Source organism: Hydra vulgaris, chromosome 10, assembly GCF_038396675.1.
Source record: "Hydra vulgaris chromosome 10, alternate assembly HydraT2T_AEP".
In the NCBI taxonomy this organism is placed as follows: Eukaryota; Metazoa; Cnidaria; class Hydrozoa; order Anthoathecata; family Hydridae; genus Hydra; species Hydra vulgaris.
Genome location: NC_088929.1, coordinates 8,264,504 through 8,287,142, shown reverse-complemented (window position 1 = coordinate 8,287,142; position 22,639 = coordinate 8,264,504). Strand labels below are relative to the sequence as shown.

Here is a 22,639-nt window from a genome sequence, read left to right as displayed (position 1 = left end):
ATTGGTTTAGATACTATTTAGTTTTCAGTTCATTATTTAATATTCCACAACTTATATATAATGTTCCACAACTTTGGTCCTCGTTTTACAATAGAGAATTTAGTAGCGGAATAATAAGTTTTGGATTGAATGAAGTTGTATTTTGAAAAACTAGTATATGTGATTTACTTTTTCAAACATTGAATAAAATAAGTTGGTATTATATTTTTTTCAAGTTTAAAAATGAAAATAAGAACATGATAGAGGTTCAGTTTATATACATTTAGGATATTGGTTTCATTAAATAGTGTTTGTGTTTTTGAAAAACGATTTAAGTTTGAAATTATCCTGTTTTTGTTTGTTAAGCATTTTTTTTTCTTTTTTTTGTCGCGTTAGTGCTGCACCAAGCAATGTTCGCATAACTAAAGTAGCATTGAATAAAAGAAAGGTAAATGTTTTTTAAAAAAATCGATTTAATAACTGCTTAGCTTTGTACATTATACCTAAATTTTTCGATGTTTTATCTTCAACTACACCTATATGTTCCCTCCAGGTTACATTTTCGTCTAGAAATATAGGTGAGTACAGTCAATATCATTAATAAACATGATTTTTTTTTTTTAAATAAATATCAGGTTTAAAAATATTTAAAGTTACAAAATAATGTGATACTTTAGTTCGAATTGGTGAAACTACAGGAAAAAGTCGTAACTTTATTTTTGCTGTTGTTGCTACATTATATTTGCTCAGAACCGGGCGTCATAATCTTTTAGACGCATTATCGCTTTTGTCTTTCATTTTTGATCTTTTAAATTTAATTAACAATTTCGCAGAAAAAATAAAACGTAAATGGCGTTTATGACGTTTTATACGCTTACGTTATAGTTTTTTTTATGGGTGGTGGCTGACATATCATTTCTAAAATGCATTTTGGATTGAACCAAGTATTATCAACGCTAAATCTCAATTTTTTATTTAGGTCAGGTTATTTATATAAATCTAAAGTTAATAATCTCAAACTTCAACGAGCTTTAATTGACAATCAAATCAACTAAACTGTAAAAGTGTTGTCTAAACAGATTACGAATATAATCTCTGAAAATAAATCGTTTCCAGACTTTATAACTGATTTTTATTTCCTTAAAGTTCTTTATTCTCCTTAAAGTTCTTTATTCTCTTTGAAGTACCAAAAGTTAGCCATTTAAGGCATTTAACTAATTTTGAGTATTTCTGTTGTTTTATAATTTTTATGTTCAACTTTTTTATTTCAAAATTATAAACACGTACATAATTATCCAATTTTCTATTTTAATTTTGTAAATGCATAATTATTCCCAAAAATTTTGTTCTATATAGCATGTAATTTCCTACTATTCAACATTAATTTAAAACCATAAGTCATTGATTTCTGCTGCCTTTATTGCTTTATTTCTTTTCTGCTTTCCTCGTTATACACTTTACCTCGTTACTGTTTTTTGCGAAGAGTTTTTTCTCAAAAAAAATAAAGTTTTGCCTTAAGCTCTAACTATTGCGTTAGTTAGACACGGGTGCTTCAAGAAGTAATTCTAAATTTTATTATTATATTTTTACATAATTAGTCTAAATATTTTTAGGATTATTATATCCATAATGAATAATCTTTTTACTCTTATATTCTTTTTTTATTTTTTACTTCACGAAGTTCCTCATACTATTGCCATAAAAAAAATTTCTTCAAATATTTGATTATGATTGACTTCAAATTGCAAAGATATGATATAAACTTTTTGTTTTTGTTTCCATGGATAATTTAGTAAAACAAAATTTGTGCTCTTTTTTAGTGACTTTTTATTTCTGGTTTTGTTAGGATTTATTAAATACAGGTTGGCGTAAAAAAAAAGAAATAAAAAAAAAGAATACTTCAACATTGCACTAATAGTTTAGCGTTCGTCAATAAATTGCGTCACGCAATTTTTGACCTTCTCCCCCACCCCTCCTCATCATACCATTGTAACTCTTAAGTAACAAGTTCCGTATAAGTCGTCACAAAACCACTAACCCCTCTTCCTCTAAAGCGTGTCGTAATTTATGGACGACTCCTTAAGTGCACGTAGAAATAAATTATTACCATTTCTAATTTTTTTTTTTTTTTTTTAACTCTTTAGTTTAATTGTGAGAATGCAATATACATTGAAATTATTTAATACTGAGTTGGTAGCTAGCGCGCCCAATAAACACAAGACGTGTTTTAGACGTCTAAAAACGTATTAATTTTACAACGTTTTTTATACGTTTTGTTTTAACTGAATATAAGGGTCATCTTCAAAAAACGTAACTAAACACGTTCTTATTATTTTTTTATTTCCTTCTAACTGGAGAGCAGTGCAAATGAAACCAGAACTATGCACTGTACTAGCTAGCTTACTCAAAATAAAAGAAACTCGAATGAGTGTTATTTGTCGCAAAAGCCAACGCCCAAGTAAAGGTTAATCAAGAAAGGGTTGAATCTAGTCTGCGATTGTTCCCCCGTTATTACCTCTGCATTTAGCAATCATTTTGCGAGTTTCGGACGTAGATTGATACAATAAAAAAGCGACTACATTTTGACATTCTTATCAACTGTAACATACCAAATCTTATATCTACTACACCAAATCGGACCTGAGGCATTTTGAAACCAAAAAAGGAATCACATTGTTTAAATCAAACACTAATCTGATCAGTGACACCAAACTTTATAATAATAAATTTTAATAATAACACTAAAAATAAATAAATACAAATAACATTAGTTATAAATAGCATCATTAACAACTGAGTAATAAGCAAATAAATATAGTTGCAATAATTAATAATAAATTATTTTTAGGCGTCATATAACTAAAAACGAAATAACTTTGATTAAGTAAATAACATTAGAATTTAACACTTATAAAACAAATAGCGAATTTTTTAATTTAGTTACTTTTTTTTCAGAAAATTGAATTATAAAATTCAGTTTTACAAGTCGCTAAAAAAAGTTCGTTCGGTAAGTAGTAAAATTTTATGAATATTTGGTCAACTTTAATAACTGAAGTTCAGTGGCTTAGCTAGGTAACCAAGAGTCCTGGGGCAAATTAAAATATGGGGCCCCACTGCTATGTAAACTGATTAGGTTTTATCAAATAAAAATATGAAACAAATACTTTAAAAGTGATAAGCTACTTAAGCTTTTTTTGTGCACTGCAGAACAGGGTCGTTTTTTTTCCAAAATTTATACACAGCACATGCTTCCGAATGGCCACTCGAGCAACTGTGATGTTTAATTCTTTCTGATAAATGCTTCCAAACTTGAATTTTTGTACACCAAACATTATTTCTTTGTGAAGCAAATAGCCAGCAGGGTTGACAATAGTCAGCGTCTAGTATTTTGGAATAACACAACCAAAAACGATTAACTGGCCCATATTTAGAACACGAAACGTAGTACGATTTGGAAAAACACATATTGTTCTGGTTGATGTCTGTTGGAAAAGGTTCTGAAGGCTGTAAAGGCCCCATATCAAGAAATTTGACGTTTTTCGTTATCACATAATATTTTAGTCGTGAAGTTTCCCAAGTCATAAGAAGATTTGTCGTACACATTTTCGAAAAATGTAGAGGTCTGTAGTTCCTCCAAACCCTCCGCTTTTATGTGTGTCATGCAAACATCATTCACGTTCAAATGATCGGCGGCGGAGGTATCTCCAACTGCGATAATTGTCGAATCTTCTTCAGTAGGCTTTTATTTTTTATTATTTTTTTTTTATTATTTATTTATTTTGCCGTTGATAAATATTACAAAAAAGAAACAACAATAAAAGAAAAATCCTGGCCGGAGCAAGAAGAAGACAGGTTGTCTTATCACCGAGCCCCGTCACACAAAAATTTACATGCACAATAAATGATAAAAGACAAAAAGACAGTATAAATACAAAAACAAAAACAAATCAAATACTTCAGCAATAAAATAATTTGTTGCTAACAATCTTCCAGCAGAATAATTTTAAAAATAAAAAAGTAAAAACGACAGAATATCATGAAAGTTATAAAAACACAAAAAAAAATGCGTTGTTTAATTAAAAAAAAAAAAGAAAAAAAAAAGCAATATATGTAAACATAAGTATTTGGGCTGATTATTTAATATCATCAAAAATATGAACGAAAAAGACAATTTTATTTTCGTTATCTTTTTTACTAATGGTTAGAAACCATTTTAATAAAAGCTAAAGAAAGTGATAAAGATTTAATTTATTTTCAAGCGATTCAGTCCAAACCTTTAAATTGTTTTCAAAAAAGGTATTTGAAATCTAATATATCGAATTCCATGTTCAGTAAATACCGTTTTGAATCATCCTTAAAACTTTGCAAAGTGCATTTTAAAACGAAGTTTTGCTTTTTACTAAAGATTGGAAGAAATTTTTTCCAAACTAAAGGTCCCCGATATTGAATTTGGTACGAACTTAATTTAAGAAGGTTTATGGGAACCACAAAGTTATTCACTGAAAATTTGGTTGGATATTTATGGGAGATTTCATTAAAGTAGGATTGAAATGTTACTGGAGAAAACCCATTTCTTCTTTTTATCCATAATTTTAGTTTTCTAATTTATTTAAACAATACAATATTAGATAATCTAATATTGTATTGTTTATACAATATATAATATAATTAGTGCTGGGCAACGATTAAAATTTTTAATCGCGACTAATCGCACGATTTGGTGGTTTGCTAGCATCAAGAGTGTGTGCTGCTTTTAAGTGATACTTCAAACTTAAAGCTGATGAGAAGAAAATTCAGCTTTGCAAATAGCTTTATTTCTATCAACTCCACCGTTTGGAAATAGTTTAAAACAAAAATGCCCATTTAAGAGTTCTGTACCTTTTTCCATTTTTTCTGTTCACACAAGATATTTTCTGTTTCAAATTAATCTACATTAAAAAAAACTAAGTTACACTTGAATCAAGCAAACAAATAAAAAAATTTATGTCTTTACACGGTTTTTTTAAAAAAGTTGCAAACAATTTACTAAAATTATTCGCTAAAAAAATAACTACGTGCAAGTTTAGAACGTTTTTGAATGTTTTTGACTAAATATGAATGTTTTTATGTTTATTCTTATTCAGTCAAAAACATTCAAAAACGTTCTAAAAATTTTATGAATGTTTTCGCTTTCAACAGTAGAAGAAATATACAACTATAATAACTTTTCCGATTATGTTAAGTATAATTATGCACATATTTATTTAGAAAGCTTATTTTGTCCATAGTTAATAACTTTTTTATTTATATAAATGAAATTTTTATAAATAAACTGGACATAAATATATGAAATAGCATATCTTTTGACAATTTAATAATCACATAAACTAAAATAATTTTAAATATTTTAAACAAATTTGTTTTAGAATTGACGCGCGGCAGCTCTCAAAGGCTCACAACAAATGCTTTCATTGATTAAAACTCGTGATGAGGCCCACCCCAAGCAGCTAGTAGCTTACTGATTAACGTCTTACCCCCTGCTGTAACCCAGCCTGGGTCACCCAGGGTTTTGTGTGTGTATTCAGAAGCAATGAACAACGGACTTTCAAAATAATAATAACAACAAATTAAAAGTGCGTTAACGCGCGATAAAATAATTGTCGACTTTAATTTATTAATGCATGAACGGGTTAATAACGCGTTAACTTGCCTAGCATTAAATATAATATAATATATAATACTTAAACAAATACCTACTACTAACTACCTACTCGAGGACAATCTAATTTAGATTGTGCTCGAGTTGGTAGGTACTCACTGTTCACTGAAGACGTTAAAAGTAAAATAAAAGGAAAGAGACACACTGATACGCTACAAGTATCGTTGGGGAATGACGCACATATCACTATCCGTGAAATTGACAACACTGCTAACCTACAGAAAGAATTTTTGGAGAATTCCCTAGGCATAACTTTTGAATTTCTCTCAACTGAGTTGTCATGATTAAAGTGGGGTTGCAAGTTGCAACCTGTCATATTTATTTTGAAAATAGGAAAAAATTCCAAAAGTTCAGTTCCATCAAGATTTCTCGTAAGGATTTGAGGGCCCCATAAGCTTGAGGGTCCCGGGGCACTGCCCTGCGTAGCCCCTAGGTTGCTACGCTGCTGCTGAAGTTTAACAAATATTCGCTTTAAGTCTAAATTCGATTAGTGAAGTTAAACAAACTACGTGTTTACTTTTGTTCTTTTTGTTATTAATTACTTATTTGGTTTTTATATTAATATTATTAATTTTTTATTAATATTATTAATTATATTATCATTTTTAGTATTATTATTATATTTATTATTGTTACTATTATTATATATTATTATCTACATTATTACTATTTTATATATATTATTATATTTATTTTATATATTTTTTATATTTATATATTATATTATCCCAGCAAACTCTCCATTCTTGGTCCATGGATGGGGTTCATTTGCTGATGACCGGTACTACTGCGCCGGTGATGCCGTTCATATTCCAATATTTGGCCATGTTTGTTTTACGATCGGCCAACTGTGAAATTTTGATGCTTGTAACTGAAAAAAAAAAAAAATGAGTTTGCGCATATGTTATTTTCATAAAGAACTTTAAAATTAAATGTTAAAAATAACAATAAATGTTAAAAATAACAATAAATGTTAAAAATAACAATAAATGTTAAAAATAACAATAAATGTTAAAAATAACAATAAATGTTAAAAATAACAATAAATGTTAAAAATAACAATAAATGTTAAAAACAAACAGAATGAAGCAAAAGTAGCATTAAAAAAGCCAATGGTAAAGCATCGGCTAAACGCCGTTCGAAAACGGCTGCCAAGCATAGACCATGCCTTAAACGGTGAGCAAGACTTGGATTGAGCCATGCTTGTCGGCCGATGTAATGATGCCGATGTAATGATGCCGATGGTGAGCCATTCATAGGCCAAGCATGGCGAGTTTGCTGGGATACTTTATATATATATTTTATATTTATTATTCTATATATATTATTAATAATATAATAATATTTTTTGTTATTACTACTATTATATATTATTGTTATTTTATATGTTTTATTATAGTTATTTTGTATATATTTTATATTTATATATTATATTATACTTTATATATATTTTATATTTATTATTTTATATATATTACTATAATTATTATATACTAATATTATAATATACTTATCAGAGCCGTAACCATAATTTCGATATTGGGAGAGGGGGAGGGGGGCTAGGGTTTCTTCGATTGAAAAAAATTTTTTTTTTAAGGCATGGCCTAAAAAAACATTTTTTTTAAAAAATTATCGGGGCTTACGTCCCCCTGGCTCCCCCGGCGGTTACGGCTCTGCTTATTATTTTTATTATTATTATTATATTTATTGTAATTATTAGTTTCATAATAATATTATTAATAATTTATATTAATATATATATTAGCATTCTTACTTGCTTTCGTATATTAAATTGTCATTTGTTATAAAAATTTTACTCATTCTGAATGTATTTTTATTTTTAATCTGACTGATTGACTAATTATTGTAAATAGTAACACTAATTAATTAAAATTTTTATAAAACTTTGCAAACATTGTTGAGTTTGCTATCAATATTATTGACTAGATAGGCGCAAGACGCTCAAGGGCTCGGGCCTCGTCTGGAAATCTGACTCTGGAGCGTTTTTTAAACTTCTTCACTTGAAAAAAGTTTAAAAAACACTTAAAAAAATAATAAAACATAAATAGAATACACATAAACAAAAGCATAAAAATAATTTAAAAAATTTTTAAATGCTTACGGTCATTTTCAAAAGTTCAAACGCATTTAAATGTCATTTTGTGAAACTTCAAAAATTTCAGGCATGTAATGAATTTGAGATCTAGTATATAACTAATCTAAAATCAAAAACATCAAGATTGATTTGCGAGTAACAAAAACAACAAGGGTGATGATTTTTTGATAATTTTGCGAACGTTACTTTATCTAGGATTTGTTTTTCTTGCGTTTTTTCTAAAATATTTTTAACCACAAACATAACCCGATTATTTATAGAACTTGGTAGCACACGCTGCTGTTGAAAACTAAGCAGAGATCATAAATACACTGAGTCTAGTTTAATCATTCATTGCATTTGCTCTTTGGTCTCCTACATGTCTAAAAGTCAACAAATGTCCTAAATGCCCTACAAAGCCCTATAAAAGGTCCTAAATGTCTAAAGTTTCAACAAGTTTTGCTTAATAATATTGAGGTTCTAAAATATGTTCTAAAAAATTATTGCAGTCATTTATTTGCAAAGTTCTCATAAACCGTCAATTACATTTATTACTAGCAACTATTCCGCAATCATTAGTAAGTGAAAAATTATACCGCCTTTATCGTTTGGCTATTAAATTTCCAAAATTTACTTGGACAGTTTAGGCAAGAATAATTCATTAACAGTGGGGTATCTGGAAACATTCGCAAATTTGAAAATTTTAAATCAGTTATTTTGGGTACGGCTTTCATGATGAATAAGAACGCTCCGAGGTTTAATAGTGTTTCAATCAAAAATCATAATTTTCAAACAAAATATAATGTTTTAAAATCTCAAGAATGTAGCTTAAATTTTGTAATTTTATAATTTTATTTTGTATTATGTAATTTCTTCTTTTTTCAACTCAATTTTATTTTCAAAATTTCAGTACAATAATATTTTTTAATAAAACGTCATAACTCTCATGCAGTATGATTTGCGATTTAAGTAGTACAGATCTTCTTAACCCAAGAAAGAGGCTTATCTTTTGACTTTTTTTTTATTCTCATGATATATTAATATAAAAAAAAATTTATTCATTAAATCACAATAGAAATCTTAAGGTTATATAAAGATCTTGATAAATTACATTGATTTTTTGTAAGCAATATACGGTAATTTATGTATTGTTTGCTTGCTAATGTTACTTATTGAGTTTCAAAGTTATAGTAATATTTTTCCGACTTTATTTTCAAGACAACTAATAAATAAAAAAGAGGATTTTTTGTCTTGTTTTGGACTTAGATCTCTTTATATCAAAATTGGACTTGAACTATTTTATTTTAAATTGGATCGAATCTTATAAACAATAAACCAATTTATGTCTGGTTTTTGTTGTTTTTCGTTGGTTTTATTTACGGGTATTAATTCTTCATAACCCTTTCTTATTTATGGTGTATTTGTCTTTTTATAGAAATATGGTTTTACTTATTTTCTAATTCTTAATGCTCTGTTAGACATTCGTCTTTTAAAACACCGACGTACCATTTGTGATTTGTTTGTCGGCTCTCGTTAATCCATTTATAATTAAAGGTTATTGTAATTAAATGCAAATTTTTTGATCTAACAATTAAACTCTGATCTCATTTTTAAAAAAAATGTGTCAAATATCTTATTTAAACTCGTAATAGTGTTTACGTTTCATCGTTCAGACACTAACTTAAGAAAAGTATTTTCTTCATATTTTTACTTTTGAATAAAAAAATATTTATTCCAACAATGGTGAGATTTAATTTGAGAAAACTATATATACAATACTTTCTGAATAACAATAATTCAGTTTATTCAACTTTTTTCAAAGCTCTTGAAAATAAATAATGGATTAATTTTTAGAGCAACCTCGTTGAAGAAGACATTGGACAACTAAGGGATGTTTTTGAATATTTTGATATCAAACAATCTGGCTTCATTTCTTCAAAACAACTAGGTATAACATTACGTTGTTTGCAACCAAAACCTTTAGACATTGATATTGAAGACATGATGCAAACCGTTGTTAAAGAATGCAACGATAAAATTAATTTTGAAGATTTTTTGAACAAAGTATGCGAAGTTATTGAAATAGCTCATATAAGAAAACAAAACAAAAGTCACAGAGCGGTAAGCTTGCGCAGTTTATATTTGACTTGATTGTTGACTTGATTATTTAATTTTTTAAATAAATTTTAGAGTTGTTATAAAAATTTATCTGAAGCAAATATTCAAGAACTAAAAGATTCTTTTGGTATGTTTGACACAAATGGCGATGGGACAATCTCAATTCATGAAATGAGTGTTGTTATGGAATCTCTTGGTCACCATGCAACAGAGGAAGAGATAAAAAAAATGATGCGAGATGTTCAAACAAAAGAAAGTTCCGGAATTGACTTTGAAGAGTTTATAATTCTTATGACTAGAAAAAAAAGCGCAGATGATCTCACAGCTGAACTAAAAGAGGTGGAACTATTTTTAGATGCAGTTTTTTAAATATTTTTTCAAGAAATCAATTATCTCAGAAACCATCTATTTTTCCTAGTTCATAAGTAAAGAAATTAATTTTTTTGCAGGCTTTTGACTATTTTGATAAAGATGGCGACGGATCAATTAGCTCAGAAGAACTGCAAACAATTATGTCAAAATTTGGCGAAAATTTAACAAGCGAAGAACTTGAAGAAATGATGAAAGAAGCTGATGCCAATGGTGATGGCAAAGTGGACTATGCAGGTTTATATACTTGTACAGCCTTTCCTTAATATAATAAAATAATTAAAATTTCATTGAAAAAATATTTTTCCTAAGTAATAAAACTATTTTTAGAATTTGTGAAGATGATGAACTTTTTCAATAACTGACGTGTAGAAAGTGGTCGACTTATTTAACGGCATTTTCTGGCATGAAAACATTGACAAACATCTTTGACTTACAATAGTACCAAGCACACGTACAACAGTGATCTTCTTCAATTGACTTCATTATCTTTAGAATGAATAATAATTTATTTTATATCTAGATTATGTTTATCATAGTTAAAAGCAACTGTATTGTAATTAATATTATTATGTGTTTAAATTGTATGATTTTTTTATACTTGCTTTTTGAAGTAATATAAATTATTTATATTGTATTAACTTTATAATGTATATGAAACTATGATATACCCAATAAATATTAAGTTGAATTTTAAAAAAATATGAAATTTTCTTAAAAGTAAACATAATATTTATTGAGTTAATCGAAAATTTTACCCCTTTTTTTTTTTTTCCCCCAGTTTTCCCCGTTAATCAGTCATATTTTAGCCATTTTTCCGTTCGAAACAACGCTGACCCTCCCAGCAAGACATAAGTTTTAATTTTTTTTTGAAACAACTTTAAAGTTCTTCTCCCCGTTTCTAATCTCCATGACATTAGTCTATTTTTTATAATTACTACTAAGTTTTTGATTTAAAAATTACTACTATTACTAGCTTTTGAATTAAAAAAAAAAATCAAAACACCCTATCCAAGATACAAGACTTATTAAAAAAAAACTTTTTTCTAAAACTAAATCAAAAAATTTTCAATATCTTCTCTAGTTTCTATTAGATTTATTTATTTAAAAAACATAACAAACTCTAGATAAAATTGAAAACCTTTGAGTTTCCCGGCCAAACTCCTTTGGGCACAAAATACTTCGGTCGGGTTTTGTCCAAAAGAAAACTAAACTATAATCTTTTCTAATGCGGTTAAACCCTTTGTATAGCATAAATTGGAAAATCTTGATATATACCTAAATCCTACTGATCAAGAGATTAAATTTTAAAGACATAGAATACTGAAGTTCTTTTATTTTTGTGCTAAAAGTTATTAACTCTGTTTGGCCAATCAATTCATTGAATTTAATTGTCTCATAATTTTAAACTAAATGTTATACAAAGCAAACACCCCAATTTTCATTCCAAAGCTAAAAAGAAAGAACCTACACTGTCTAAGGGGACAATAAATAGCGTTATGCTAGTTAAGATAAGAAAATATTTATTAAATGTCGTTGTTGAATAATTTTCTAATTGAAGCTGTGCGATTTTTGAAGTTTATTTTTAAAATCAATCACTGAAATGGTATTAACAACATAACTGGCCTTACGATTCCACTTTTTAATTAAACAGATCGTGAAGAAATGATGTCTCGGCAAAACGTTTTGAACAAACTGGCTTCTCAACCTTTTAGTTGTTTTCGTGCCCTCTGGTAAGCCTGGCCAATACTTCTGGTAAACAATTTCATTTGAAAGTATCATGTTGGAATATAAGTTTGCTCGTAACTGGCTTTTTTTTTTGCAGCCAATTTCTGTGGTTTTTTGTTAAGCTTTTTTGATCAATTTTATAAATTCATGAAACGTGGGTTCCCTATTTGGGAAAACATATTCCAAGTGCGACCGAATGAGTGACGTATATAACAGTTTTCGTTGATATTTCATTTGTATATATAATTGCATGTTTTAACATTCTCAATTTTTGAACCTCTTTCACTTACCATTTTTTCAATTAGGTATTCCCATTTTAAAGTGTCCGAAACACAAACATCTAGCAGGGATGCAAAGTCCGCGTCCGTGTTTTTACCCGGAGTCCCGCCTGTCCGTATAATTTTTGGGACTCCGGGATTTTTTAAATTTTATATATTAATTTAAAATTTTTTAGCCAACAGTTTGATAAATTTAAACCAGTGAAAGCTCGAACTTACTGAATTGCGCTGCGTACGGCAAGCCCTGGGGCATATAAATTATTTTATGTAGAAATGGTGTCCAAAAAAGTGAAGAAATTATGTCCAAAAAAGCTGTTTGAGCAACCTTATTCAACACTTATCGAAAAAACACGCTGATCTTTTGAAAAATCTAGAAAAAGAAAAACTAGAGAAAAAGAAAGAAGAGGACAAGAAAAAGAAGAAATTTACAGGCAATCAAAGTAATTCGCAGCATATTAAAGGGTTTTCCACCTCAGCAAGTTAATTTGAATTTAACAAAGGACGAGTTTTTAAAAGTGTTAAATAAATTAGTTTTAGATGAAGGACTTTCATTCCAAGTTAAGATTCATTAAAAAACTTATATTTATGGTATTAATTTTCCGAGACTTTTCATTTTTAACTTTTTCTTTGTACTTCGCTATTTGGTTTAATTTTATAAAACGTTTTCAAAATTTCTTTGTTGCAATTAATCTTAATTAAAACAAACATGTTTTATCAAAATTGTTTGTCTATTTATTGCAACTGTGAGTTTATAATTAAAAAAAAATCTTTTTAAAACTTAAAATTGAAGTAATTCTATCTTTTTTTATTCAAATTAAAAGTATAATTTGATTTGAATATTCATAAAATATTTTTCAAAATGCAACATATGCTAGGTAAACATAAAGTTGGTGAGTGACTTCAGCAGCAACGCAATGGAGGATATCAACAAAAAGAAAATCGATTTTTAATTTGCATTAAATGAGTCAGACGAGGATGGCCCCTCTACAAAGGACAAGACGGCAACTGTTATGGCTGATGAAGTTGCTAGAAGTATGAACATAATTCATCTTTAAAGATGTCCAGCTGGCAATAATGCCTTAAAAAAGCCCACGATGAAAAATTTAATTAGTAGTGCAAGAGAATTTGAGATCAATCCCTATTTCTTAATTCCTATTTTAGAACCGGCTACCCGTTTGTCGAACCAGTTTAACATAATTGAAAAGCTCATCAAGGTTAGTTAATAAGTTACTACTTAAACTATTTAATTTACTTAGTACATATAAAAAGAGATTTTTTTTTGCTCTTTTTTATTTAAATACCCAAATTAATTCAATGTTGGTTCTGCATAATGATTCAAAAAATTCATTCTCTACTGATTTTTTGAGTTGGTAACTTTTTTGAGCAGAGAAAAAAGCTGCAAAAAATTCCATTTGCTGACAGAAAAAGTAAAAAAACTAACTTTCAGCTCTATAAGGATAAACTAGCCAAACACTCTAATATATCTGTTAGCCAATGCAAAGATCTAAAATAATGCTGATGTATCAAAGATAATATGGTACCAGCAATGGAGCTTTTCTGGAAGATTAAAAGGTTGAACGTAAAATGGGTATTGGATCAGTTGGCAAAGACACAGCAAAACTGTAGGTTACCCAAAGCAAACTGAGTTCAAATCTTAATGATGCAGTGCCATTAGATTCTATCATTTCTGCCACACTCAGTAAAAAAAAAATTTCTTTAAAACGGCCTGCTATTGATGGACACACCCCATCATCATTATCATCTTCAAAACAAATGCAATATCCTCTCCCTTCTCTTTCATTAGTTTGCGACCACCTTGGACTCTTAGACAGTTTTGCTGCAGCTTTGGCATCAGCTGTACTTGAAGATTTTGGCATTATTTCACATGATGACAAAAAGTATGTTATTGACCGGAATAAGATAAGACATGAGTGCATGAAAGCCAGGGATAACTTGAAAGTTAATGAAATCAAAGTAAATGCGTTGTATTTTAATGTAAAAAGGACACTTAAACTTTTTTACTATAAGAAAGCCATTGTAATGGAGGAGCACATATCCTTAATTCAGGAACCTGGAGGGGTTTTTGGGGCACTTCACTTCTCCTAGCGGAACAGCCAAAAGTAATAAAATATCTAATTCCAAAGTATTCTGAAGAGCACAATATTATTTTGGATGATTTATAAGTATTTGGCTGCAATGGAACTAATGTAAACACTGGAAACAAGGGTGGTGTGATTAGATTGGTTGAGTTAGAACTTCAACAGCCTCTACAATGGGTAATTTGTTTGTTACATGCAAATGAGCTTCCACTACATCATTTGTTTGCAGAATTGGATGGACCAACATCTGGTTCTGGATCGTAATCAGGTTCTATTGGAAAGTCCCTTGAAACTTGTGAGATTTTCAAGGTTGTTAGTTTTCAACTTATAAACCATAATGTAGAAATGCTAGAGGTGGACAGAAAAGTGCTCAGTACAGATCAACTTTACCATTTGCTTTTGACTTTTGCTAAGCTGTACTAAGTGGTCCTTGTCAGTTTAAAAAGCGCAGCCCTGGAATCTGGCTCATTCTGGATGGCTCACCACTGCCAACAGGATCCTCAGATTGTATATTTCTACAACCAATCCTTCGTCAAATTTAGTAACTATAACAACATACATTATGCGCGTTTATGCTCATAAGTGGTTCATCATCAAGATAGAGTCTTCTATTTTTCATGGTAGCTAGTATCTATGCAGCACAATATTCAAATCACAGTATCTTTTAATCACGGTGTCATTCCAACATATGCATTCTTTGGTCACCAAGAAAATATTCTTTTGACAACGATATCAGGTGAGCAGCAAAAAATCCGAATCTTATATGTAAGGCGCATTCAAATCAAAGTAGTGTGAGGCAATTCAAAGTTTTGACTCTCAATTTTATGTCAAAGAATACATGAGAGTTGATTAATTGGAGTGATACACAGGCAGAGCCGCCACTAATAATGCAGCTCATTGATGAGGAGCTGAAAGAAGCAAATAAGAATCTTATTCAATTAAGTAATCTTTTTGAAAAGTTACCGTGCCACATGCAAGCTGTAGAACGTTGTAAAAAGATGGTGACAGCTGTTTCTTCCTCGGTTTGCGGCAAAATAAAAAGAGATAGTATGTTACGTGTCCGCGTGCAATCAAGAAAAAAGTATGCTAATATTTAAAACCAAGGCACATTATAACACTATTTAGTAATATTTTAATATTATGTAATAAATTTACCTATAATAAACGATGTCGATAGGAAGAATACTACAATATTTGAATTTTTAATATTTTGAATAAAAAATTTAAAATATGGAAAGTACTAAAAATTTAACTAGTTTGGCCAAAAATTGGTACAGGGGGTTAATTCTTGACCAATTTTACTCATCTTAGTCTCAATTTTTTAGTGTTTTTTATAAATAATTTAGAAATCAGGGAGAAAAATTGCAAAAGAAAGTTATTTTCACTCCACTTACTTGTGAAGTAATCATTTATTTTCACACCATTCTTTATTATAGAAATATCCCCTTCTGCGATGTTTTTTTTAATATAATTAAAAAATAGAAAGACATACTTTTCATATAATATTTTATTTTTTCAGATTCAACCAATTATGGAAAAGCTGAACTTACTAAAAAAAGCTCCTAAAAAACTTAATGTTCAGCCATATTATTGGGGCTTCTGGGAAGAACTACGAGATGTTTTAGAGATGGCTCGCGATCTCACTTTTCGCCTCCAGCTGGAGAATATCACTGCAGGCGAGTTTCTCTTTGACTGAAACTCAAAAAGGTGTAAACTTTATGGCAAAGACCATGAGTTAGCAAAAGATATTCAGAAGAGAATGATGAATTGGGAAATTGCCCTACAAGAAAATTCATTTTTTCTTGCAGCGGTTTACGTAGATATTGGCATATATTATTGCATGCTGACAAGCGAAGACAATGTTTTTTTATTATTATAATTTATTATAGTTATAATATTATCACCTCTTTATTTATATAAGTATATATTATATAAATGTATCTTATAGAAATGAATATAAATATTGAACATATTCAAAATTACAAATTTCTTTAGATGACTGCAGCTGACAGCCTTTAGATAAAGATAAAGCACAAACTAATTCAACTGGAAAATAAAAATAATAGTGTCCAATTTGAAAAAAAGAGAAGAGTAATATCAATCAATTATTCTGCTGTTTATGTGTTTGATTCAGATTCTGAAAATGAAGCGCATGTCTTGCCAGTAAAAAAACGGAGACCTAATTTGTTTTTACTGTGCCAAAAGGAGATAGAAGGGAATTTTTCAGAAAAAGATGTGCAGAACCAACTTTGTACAATTGAAACAGAATTTTGAGCTCCTTTAAAAGTAATTCCAGAAATTAGGTCAATTTTTAAGAATAACTCGTCCAACCTAGATGATTTTTTAAAAGTTAACCTATTCAATGCGACAGACCGTTTCCCAGATATTATGAGGAATGCCTGCAGAGTTGCTTTGTCTTTGCATATCTCTTAAGTAAGCGTGAAACGGCTGTTTTCGGCGTTGAAGCACATGATTCCGGACCATCGTATTCGCTTTACATCTGATTTAGTTGATAAAATGCTTTTTTTTGCGTATGAATGAGTTCTTTGTTTAAATGCTATATTATACATATTTTTATTTATATATATAGTTTTTTATATATGTATTTGATGCTATATATAATATATAATATTGACAGAAATAACATGTTCAAGTTATTTTAAGTTTTAGAATAATTTTAAATGATTTAATTATTAAACTGAATTAATAAAATAAAAAAAGCTTTTTAACATTGAATGCAAATCCTCTAGTCAAAGTATATAAGTAAAAAGGTTAACAAATCCGTTAATTTAAATTATATTAGTAGTATTAGTAAATACATTAAACCGAACCGAATAGTTATTTTTTCAGCAAAGCAATGAAACCAATAATAAATATTAATTTTTTACAGTATAATAGAAACTTTAAATAGTCTATTCCAGAGTTGATAATGCCGCCCGGTGGCAAAGTAACTTTCTGCCGAAAGGCCGACTTTTTAGGAAGACGGAAGCTGTTGACGGCGGCTTCCCAATCAATTTTTTGCGGTAAAATGTTCTTTCTTCCGCCTCCATTGGCTTCCACCTTTCTATTGGCAGCCGCAGCCAGAGTTCTTTTTAGGAGGCAAAATGTTTTGGAGGCCGACGCCAATAGGGAGGCAGAAGCCAAAAGCGTCCGCCTCCTTGCAAAAGTGTTGCAGAAATATTTGCCTCCAAATAGTTTTGCTTCTGAAATTTCTTCTGGAGTTGGCCATAATTGGATTACTCCTACCTATTGGCGTTGCCCTCCAAAAGATTTTGCCTTCAAAAAAGAACTCTGGCTGCGGCCGCCAATTGAAAGGCGGAAGCCACTGGAAGCGGAATAAAAAACATTTTGCCGCTAGAAATTAATTCGGAGGCAGCCGCCGTCTGCTGAGGAAGAAAAGTGGAGGCGAGAAGATTTACGTCGTTTATCAATACTGGTCTATTCTAGCATTTTAGGGACTTTTTCATCCGTAAAAACTCCGGTCAAGACAAAAAAAAATTTCGGAATCCAAAGTCCCGGAGTCCCTAAAAATCAATAGAACTTCGCATCCCTGTTTTAAAGTCAAATTTAAATCGCGTGCTGTTTTCAGTGGCTTCACATTCCTTACGGAAATTTATTATAATATAACACTACGTTTTCGTAACGGTGAAACCATTAACATTTTAACTGGTATTTTTCGTAAGTAGTAAAAGTTAATTACACAAAATAAAAACCATTCTATAACACGTGTTATTCTTTTTGTTTTAAAAGGTCTTAAACCAAGGTAAATTTTTTCTGAGTTGTGCTGGCTGGGTATTTAGTTTAGTTTTCAAAATTTAATTTATAAGTATTTTTTTTTTATTTATAGAAAAAACATTTTTGGACGTCTTTTAACACGTACACCCTAAAATATATAAAGTTTGTTCCTAATATGTAAAATGTCGCTTAATGTAAGTAGTTAAAAGTGTTAGTTTACAATGTCACGTAATCATGAAGTTAAAAACATCATGCAGTTAAATGATAAAACAAAATTAATCTCTTTAAAGATATATTACAAAGAAATATAATCTCTTGTAAAGATTTGAGTCTTTTTGACTCTTGTACAGTTTTCTTCAAAGTCAAGTGTTTGCACATTTTCGTGTTAAACCTGGTGATAAAACTATTCGACGGACGTGTAAACAACGCACCCCTATTAATACTAATACCATGACTGTTTATGCCCCATCCCATACCGTCAATCAATAAATGTACATTTTCCTGTGTTAACCCCTAACAGCCAGTCAATGCATGTTTATTTAACTGCATCCATCACTAATGGTTGATAGACATAATTATACTTATAAAATTAATTTAATTAAACTTACTTGGTCAGTAAAATAAAGTTTTTGATTAAACGTGTTTTAAATTTAGGGAAATGCGCCGTTTATATATCTACCAATTTTTTAAAGTCGACTTAAATATTATAAAAAAGTGATACTTACATATCTAAGAAATCACATCAGGAGGTAATAAAGTATTTCATTTTTTTAAAAATTGAAAATTTTAAACATTTTTCTATTTTTGCGTATGAAGCCTCTGACAGTTAAAGTAAAGAGCATCTATTATTAAATATATGGTTTGTTGCACAAATAGTGTTACTAGTAAAGGATTGTTTTATGTTTTGTTAAAAAATATTTTAGGTTTTTTTTAGATATCATGAATTGCAGAGGGCATTGATATGCTGGTGCTGGAGCAATTGATGTTTTTTGAAGGTTTGTCCTCATATTTTAAATCTCAATGAAAAAGCTATATATGCTTATTGCAACAGTCATAGGCTTAATTTAGTTATTTGTGCATCGTACAAAGTGCAATATGTTTAATGCGATAGTGGTGTAGTGGTAGAGCGCTCGCCTCATAAGCGAGAAGTTCCGAGTTCGATCTCCACCACGTCCTTGGTAGTACCGCGCTTAACTAGTTACTTAACGCAGCGGTCTTGTTTGTCAAGGTTCGTGTTGTAGTATTGAGAGAACCACAACTAAAGTAGCCTCCTCCACTTAGTGACCTTTATAACCTTGAGGAGGTGAATTGAAATCATAAAAGAAAAAAAAAATCAAGTATCTTTTGGCACATATTAATGAGGCATCATACTTTTTAAACTTTTGCCTACCAGGCAACAAAAGTTTGAGGAGCATATTGAAATTACTTTAATTAAAAAAGAAATTAAAAGGGTTTTGCAACACACGTTGGGTGAAAAAAGTAATTGGTGGATACCTTTCAAGAACTTTGTACTAGTTCCTAATTTTATGCTAGTTCCTAAAATGATTTAAGAAGTTTTATCTTTTGGTGACACTAGAAGGACTCTATTATATCTTTTAGTGACTTTTATGAAACGGAATTTCTAAATTCCCTTACTTTAACTTGTAAGCTTTATTTATGGGAAGCTTTCTAGTTAAATTTAAAAAAGCAGTATCTATTTTAATATTACTGAGTTGTTAAAAGTGATTTATTTTCGTGCTTGGAAAAACTTTAAAAATTTACTTGCTTCCTTTCTATTAACTTTATGTGAGTGTGAGTGCACATTTTCTTCACTTTGGCGCCTGAAAAATAAATGCGAAGCACCATAGTACAGGAACACCACCCAAATGATTTAGCTTTGATGAATGGGTGAACAGTGTAGATAATAAATAAAAAAACTCATTGAGAAGTTTGCTACTAATAATCGTAACTAAATTGTATTAAATTTTAAATAAAGTTAAAATAGTTATAACATTTGAAAAAAAAAACTTTTAAAATTTGATATATAAAAAATAAAATTTAAAAAAAATTTATATATATATATATATATATATATATATATATATATATATATATATATATATATATATATATATATATATATACACACACACACATATAAATTTAATTTTGCTGTGAGCATATATTCAGCAAGAGTGCTCGATGAATGTTATGACGGCGGGTAACTCCGGACACTTGATGTACCGCTTAAACTAAAGAGGCTATGTGATTTTAAATGCTATAAAAACATTATTTGAGTGATTATATGGCATATTCAAAATATCTATCATAATATACCGAAGAGATTGGCTGGAAGTGCAAGATATTGTTTCCCACCTCCAGAAGAGCGTTGTATCATAATATTTGATTCGCGTAGCAATATATCTAATTTTTACATAAACTAATAATTTTTTATTGATTTAAAATACATTTTTATTTAAAACAATTATTAACAAAAAAATTTGTCTAATACTTCAAGTCACTGGTTTTAAAACTAGTATTTGTAAACGAGGTATAATCGGGTGGTATCGGACACATGTTTGGAGAGTGGTTCCGGAAAACTTTTTTTTTTCTTTTACAATAATCATTATTATATATTTAAAAAACAAATAATATTTTCATGTGTCCAGCTTATATAAATGTCCACCACACATATTAATAATATCTAAAGAGCGTTAACAATGCTGTTTTACGCATGCGCGTTTGACATTAAGTTAATTTGACATTAATGAATTTAAAAATTTGTGGTTTATAATGTAAAGCGCTGGCTATTAACACATGCATTTAAAAAGTATCCGCAAGTCTGTCGCACGACAGGGCTACTACCAGGAATTGCTTTTGGTTGTCGTTGAAAATATATATTAATATATTATAATAATACTATGTAGTTGTAAGGAAACTCGCAGAAGACTAAGAGAAGTCTTTTCATTGAGAACTTAAAATACAAAATTTACTAAAAATTTAAAAAATCAATTTATAAAACACACATTAACGTTTTGAGGTCTACTATTCAGTAACACCTATGTATAGTTGCTAACTAAAATTATTCTTTTTTTTTCTTTTTATAATGTTTTTTTTTTCTTTATTTATTTTATAATTGTTTTTACATTTTATTATATTAACTATTTTTTTATATTTAATACATATCGATAAAATTGGTTTTATTAATTATGAGATTTTTTAGTTTTTTCTTCAGGTCAATAAAATTATCCAATTTAGTAAGTTCTATATTTTGTGGAATTATTTTGTTGTATAAATAGGGTCCACGGTGTACAATTGAAAATCTCGAAAAAAAAATTTTTTTATGGGCAATGTGAAATTTCTAGTTCTTCGTGTGTTATATCTGTTGGCGTTGTTTTGAAAAAAGTTATTACTAAAATGAGTTGGGTCTGAGTTTATATTTGAGCATAAATAAAATATTTTGGTAGATGTTAGTTTGGTAGACATTTTAAACATTCAAATTTTTAAGTAAAGGATATAAGTGAATTTGTTTTTATTATAAATCAATCTTGATGCATGTTTCTGGTGTATATATAGAGAATTTAGTTTAGATCTATTTGTACTTCCCCAGGCAATAATAGCATATGTTAGATAACTTTGTATATAAAAAAAGTAAAGAATTTTTAGATTCTCCAGGGAAAGTATAGGTTTTTACTTTGTAAAGTATACCGATACTTTTGTATTTAATACAAAATTATCGGTATACTTTACAAATACTATTCGATATTTTTGTATTTAATGTTTTTATATGATATTTTTGTATTCAATGTTTATATTATCAATTTTTAGTAATGGTAGCATGCTTGGCTTTTTGTTTTTTTCTTGGTTGGAATGAAACAAGATATATTGATTTTTCTTCTGTATTTAAAGATAATTTGTTTACGTTAAACCAAATGTTTAGACTCACAAGGTTTACAGATTCAAAGAGATTTTCAATTGATGCTGATGAATAAAACAAATTTGTGTCATCAGCAAATAATATTGAAATTACAATTTCAGTGTTATTTGAAATTTGAAATTACAAGAAATTACATTAAATAGAAATAGAAATTTTCTGAGTATCCATTATTCTGTTGTGCTGGAAAAATCTTATTAAATTTTCTTCATTTATTAGTTCAATAAAATGTGTAAGAGAAGACATCTTCAAAGCATTGAGAAGTTAACATAAAGTGAAATAAAAACGTGATTTTGGAATTTCGAAATTCGGAAATCACGTATTTTCCACCAATCATTTTATTTTTTATTGACCAATAGAATTCAAAATAATCGCACTCGTAAATTGTCGGTTGTTACCAAATATAGGGGGTGTGCCAGTTACACGTCCGCCTACATATATATATATATATATATATATATATATATATATATATATATATATATATATATATATATATATATATATATATATATATTGATTTTTTGTCATCTCAGATTTTGAAGATTTTCGGAATACAAGCTCATATTAATGAAACAAGACTTTATTCTAAGTTTTAGTTTCTGACTCCTCGCGGTTTCAGAGATA

General features: G+C 29.0%; 1 protein-coding gene across 2 annotated transcripts; it reads left to right on the top strand.

Moving 5' to 3' along the window:
* Window positions 1-304: 304 nt before the first annotated feature.
* LOC100203928 (calmodulin) lies at window positions 305-10,896 on the top strand. 2 transcript variants are annotated; one of them, XM_065807196.1, is made up of 5 exons: window positions 305-427; window positions 9,627-9,893; window positions 9,963-10,229; window positions 10,340-10,496; window positions 10,590-10,896. In XM_065807196.1, the coding sequence occupies exons 2-5, from the start codon at window positions 9,774-9,776 to the stop codon at window positions 10,622-10,624; spliced, it is 579 nt and encodes a 192-aa protein (XP_065663268.1). In that variant the 5' UTR covers window positions 305-427; window positions 9,627-9,773; the 3' UTR covers window positions 10,625-10,896. The 2 variants fall into 2 exon arrangements, with proteins under 2 accessions (XP_065663268.1, XP_065663267.1); XM_065807195.1 differs by lacking the exon at window positions 305-427 and adding an exon at window positions 9,360-9,515.
* The last annotated feature ends 11,743 nt before the right edge of the window (window positions 10,897-22,639 follow it).